Raw genomic sequence first — 4,618 nt, 5'->3', positions numbered from 1 at the left:
CTGCTCCTGTGTCCCCAGGGGCTGCTCCTGTGTCCCCAGGTGTCCTGGGGTGGCCCCTGCTGTGCTTTTTCTTGTCTCTACAGCCACCCACACTGGGGTACAGCCCCTGCCCTGCTCCCCACTGCTCCCAGGGTCCGCAGGGATGTGCTGGGTTGTACCTGGGGGATGTTTCTCCCCTGGGTGATGGAGCTGCTGCCGAGGCTGTGGACTGGTCACTGGACCAGGACTGGTCACTGCCACTGTCCCCTGGTCTCTAGCTCAGGACCAGCCCAGATGCAATTGGGTGGATTCAAAAAGCTTGAGTGAAAAGTGGGGGGTTATGAGATAATTGGTTTCTAATTTGTGTTTGTAGTGCTAGCTGTTCATTGTGGTAACACAAACCCACCTACACAGTGCTGGGAATTCAAGGACAGGGATCTTTGTCCTTACCTTTGGAATGCCCTGAAAACCTCAGGGATAAACAGAGCCAAACAAGGCCCCTGAGCAGGGATCCTGCTCCGTGCTGTGCCCTGTGCCCAGAGCTGGGGGTGACTGAAGGAGCTGGGTGGGTTTGGTGTTCCCCATCCCAGGGAAGCAGGCTGGAGTTGTACCCAAATGTGCTGAATGGGCTGTAGCTTTTCTGCTCTGTATTTCCTGTTGTTCCTTAATAACACTATTCCTGGAACTGGGTGACTTCAGTTGTGATACCGAGCAACAACACAACCTGAGCTCTCAGGGGCTGGGAGCCAGCAGCCTTTTGGGATCTTTTTCCCCTCAGAGTTCAGGCAGCAGTTTTCATTTCCAGTTCCCTTTGCCTCTGCAGAGTGAGGGGACATCAGCAGCTTTCTGAAAAGAAAATTCAGTGCCTGAGTAGCAAGGAGAAAAGGAGACAGAGACAGTGGGTCTGGTAAATGTAGAGAAGGAGAGGCTATGCCCAGTAATGCCCCTTATACTCTGAGATGATTGAGCAAGTTTCTTTCACTCAAATGAGAAAAAGAAGCAAAATAATGGGGGGAGCCCCAGACCACTTCAGTGGAATTGATCAGCTGACAAACCTTGTGAAGATAAAGCGCTGATTCTGATTCTGCCCGTGCTCTGTGTGGAGTTCAGAGGGAGCTCACAGCGTGCTGCTCCTTTCCCAAATGCAGTTTGAGTGCAGGGCAGTGTGGCTGGAGCCATCTGTGCTGGGTCCTCACACACCCACCTGGCACATCCGAGCACTCAGAGCCCTCCTTGCTCCCCCATCCCAGCAGGAGCTGAAGGCACAGCAGGGGCACAAGGAGCTGAAAATGAGCCCAAGAGAGACCTGGGGTTGGAGACCCCAACCTGGAATATGCTGGTTTGGGGCCAAACTGAGGTTAATGGAGAGTTTTATAAACAAAGACCATGATCTCTCTCGGTGGGCCCTGGAGCAGCAGGTTGGCTCCTTGGAAGAGTGAGAAGGAGGTTTCAGTGAGCCCAGCACCCTGGCTGTGGTTTCTGGCTGCTGCTGCTGCTCTCCAGGCACGGGGCCAACCCTGCCTGACTCAGGAGCCCTCTGCTGCTTTGTGTGGGATAACCAGACCTCGAGTACATGGATGTTTCTAGGGCTAAAGACATGATTTAATAAAATGTTTCTGGGAAAGCTGTTTTTTTCTTGTTATTTTTGTTGTTGTTGTTGTTCTCTGGCTGGGTTTATAAACCAGGAGATGGCACTTGGCAGATGCTGTGTGAGGGAAATGATGTGTGATGAGCCTGTGGTGCAGGGGAGGGATCCACAGGCACTGGACACCTCTGTATGGCAGCAGCTGAACACACGGGAGCAGAGCTCCAGACAGACAAGAGGCCCTGGTGCAGCTAAAAGTGGAGGAAAGCAAAAAATCCTGATAATTTAAACAAGGGAGCAGCTGAGAGCCACAAATCCACTCGTGGGGACAGGACAGGGATAGCTCAGAGTGATTCAGGTTCCAGCAGCATCTGTGGCTTAGTGAGCATGGGGTGCTAAAGGAATTTAGAGCGCATTAGGGATTGTGCCTCTTCCTGGGAGGAAGGCTAATCCCTGAGCACCCTCCCAGACACAGAAACAGAGCCCTGGGGAAATCCAAGGGAGGTTAAAGGCCTGGTAATCCCCCTGGGGAAAACAGACCGGCTCCAAAACACAGCACCTCCCCGGCAGGGCAGAAGGCAATGAATGGATTCTGATAAACCACTTTCTCTCCCACGGGCCCGTTTGAGTGAATTGCCAAAGGGAGCAGCCCTGGTTTGAACTCCCAGCTGCAATTTTTCCCTTATCTCCAATGCTGACAGTCACCTGCATGTTCATCTTCTGATAAATGTGGTAACTGCAGCCCCTCAGCACAAAGAGAAACAGGCTGGACAGCTCTGCCATTTGAGCCATTTTTCTTCAGCCCTGGGGATTTCTCAGCCTCCATTTCTCCATCCTCCACATTTGGGGATATTCTGCACGTGTCAGGACCACAGTGAGGCAGGGTGTGCCATATTCACCTCAGCTAACAGATGACAGGAATCACCTTTATTCACCCACTGCACAGCCTTGTGGCACCACTGGTGCCCAGAAAGATGGTCTTTATCCTTTATCCTTTATCCTGGAATCGTTCCACGTGACCTGGTTTTAAATCAGCATCCTGGAGAATCCCAGGGATTACTCTTTCCTGTTTCTCCTTCTCTCTCCCTCCATGCCCTGTACACACAGTGGGTGATGGACACAAACCGAGTTTAAGGTGAAATCCCACAGAGTCGTGCTGGTCCCTGCTCTCTCGCTGTCCCCTCATCCCGTGGCTGTACCTGGGGCTGTTCCTCAGCTGCTCCTGCCCTGCTGTATCTGCCACATCCTCCTGCGGCTCCGCAGCCGTGCCCCGGCGCTTCTCCATCACAGCCTCGCAGCGCTGGCCCCTGTCACCAGCACACCTGGGTTTTGTAATCGAACACTCCTTCTTGTGCCAAAATACGAGAGAGATTCCCGGGAGCTTCTTAGCAGCAGCTCCGGGCACCGGGCCGGGGCTCCCCGCGGGTGTGAACACAGGGGATTAGCTCCAGGGCACTGCTCGCCAGCCAAATCTCACTGCCCAGCCCTTGACTGCTCCACTGACTCAGCCCAGGCTCCGAGCAGCTGACAGAAATGATAGAAGACTCTCAAATCCTGACTGGCAGGGGAGGGGATGAATAATGGCTGGATTTATTGTTTTGTTCTAAAGACAGGCGGGCATGCGGTGAAACCAGCAGATGTCAGGTTCCGTGCCCACAAAGGGAGGCGTTTTCTTTGCGCCAGGTGCAGCAAAACTGTGTGGGATTCATTATTTCAGGATTTACGGGCTTTACACAGGCTCAAAAGCCAACCAGACAAGACCACGAAAGAGAAATCCATTGAGATCTCCGAGTACAAAGGCACATTGTTGGCCCTGGACGCGCCTGAGCCGTGAGTCACCAGAGGCGGGGAAATGTCTCTCCCCGCTTGCTCCGCTCTTTATCCTCATCCCCGGCACCCGCTGTGGCCCGGGCAGGGCTGGAGGCAGATGCTGCGTGATGGATCCGTGTTTGAGGGTCCTGTGTGAGCCTCACATCACCCCGGAGTAATTTAAGGTGAAAGGCGCGGAGCTGCCTCCTCCCCCAGCAGCTCCGCGGGGCACCCAGCCCAGCTGGGCACAGCTTCGGCACTAAAAGCTGTTTCCAGTGGTGTCGTTTCCAGGTCTCGTTTGAGGAGGGTGCGAGCGCTCTGTTGTGGCTCGGGAGTGCAAAGGTAGGAGCCTTATCAGCAGGATACGGAGCTGCTCCCCGTAAACACACCTGTGCTTTCGGCAGGCACAGGCTGCGGCTCTGGGACCTCCCCGAGTCCTGCCCAAAGGTTATCTCATGTCACTCGTGTCCCCCGAGTCTCCCAGGCCAGGATTTGGGAGGTGTGGGAAGTGCGATCGTTTCCTGATCGCGCACAATTCCCAAAGACACCTGCGGGCGGCTGATAACAGGAGCTGACTGAAAATAACGCGGCGGCAGCGCTTTTGTGTCCAACAAGTGGCTGTCAATGAATCACCGAATCACTGAATTACAGAATAGCTGGGGTTGGAAGGGACCTCTGGAGATCGTCCAGTCCAGCCTCCTGCCAAGGCAGGGTCACCCGGAGCAGGTGACACAGGAACGCGTCCAGGTGGGTTTGGGATGTCTCCAGAGAGGGAAGACTCCACGATCTCCCTGGGCAGCAGAGTTAAATGGGGAAAATGTTCTATTTCTGCCATATGCTACGGAAAACGCCACTCGTGTTCATCAGAGCTCTCCCTAAAACGCTCCTCTGAGGGTCCGGGTACCACAGACATTGCTCCAGAGTTCGGGGCTGGATCCCTGCTCCGCCTGCCACGGTGACCGACATCCCCGAGAGGCGCTTTTCGATCCTGTCCTCGGCTGGCACCAGACGGACCAGCGCGACATGGGGGAATAGGCAAATATTGGGATTCTGTGTCGGTCACGGTGGCTCGTGTCCCGTGCCGGGGGTCTCCTGTGTGTGAGCAGAGGGCGATGCGGGCGGTGGGCTCTGTCACACCAGGTCACAGCACCGCGCCCGGGCCCCTTCCCGGGCGGCGGGGGCGGAGCGCTGGTCCCGGTGCGGCCCATGGGGGGCCGGCCGTGCCCGGCCCGGGGGCGGTGCCGC

General features: G+C 55.5%; 1 protein-coding gene across 1 annotated transcript in view; it reads left to right on the top strand.

The window, feature by feature from the left end:
- The first annotated feature begins 4,485 nt into the window (after positions 1–4,485).
- The window catches only part of TPRN (taperin), a 15,922-nt gene continuing 15,789 nt past the window's right edge, over positions 4,486–4,618 (top strand). Inside the window, exon 1 of the mRNA XM_015644532.3 lies at positions 4,486–4,494. Within this exon, the coding sequence (XP_015500018.1) occupies positions 4,486–4,494 (9 nt within the window). The remainder of the gene's footprint in view (positions 4,495–4,618) is intronic.

Source organism: Parus major, chromosome 17 (assembly GCF_001522545.3).
Source record: "Parus major isolate Abel chromosome 17, Parus_major1.1, whole genome shotgun sequence".
In the NCBI taxonomy this organism is placed as follows: Eukaryota; Metazoa; Chordata; class Aves; order Passeriformes; family Paridae; genus Parus; species Parus major.
This window is presented reverse-complemented; position numbering and strand designations above follow the sequence as displayed.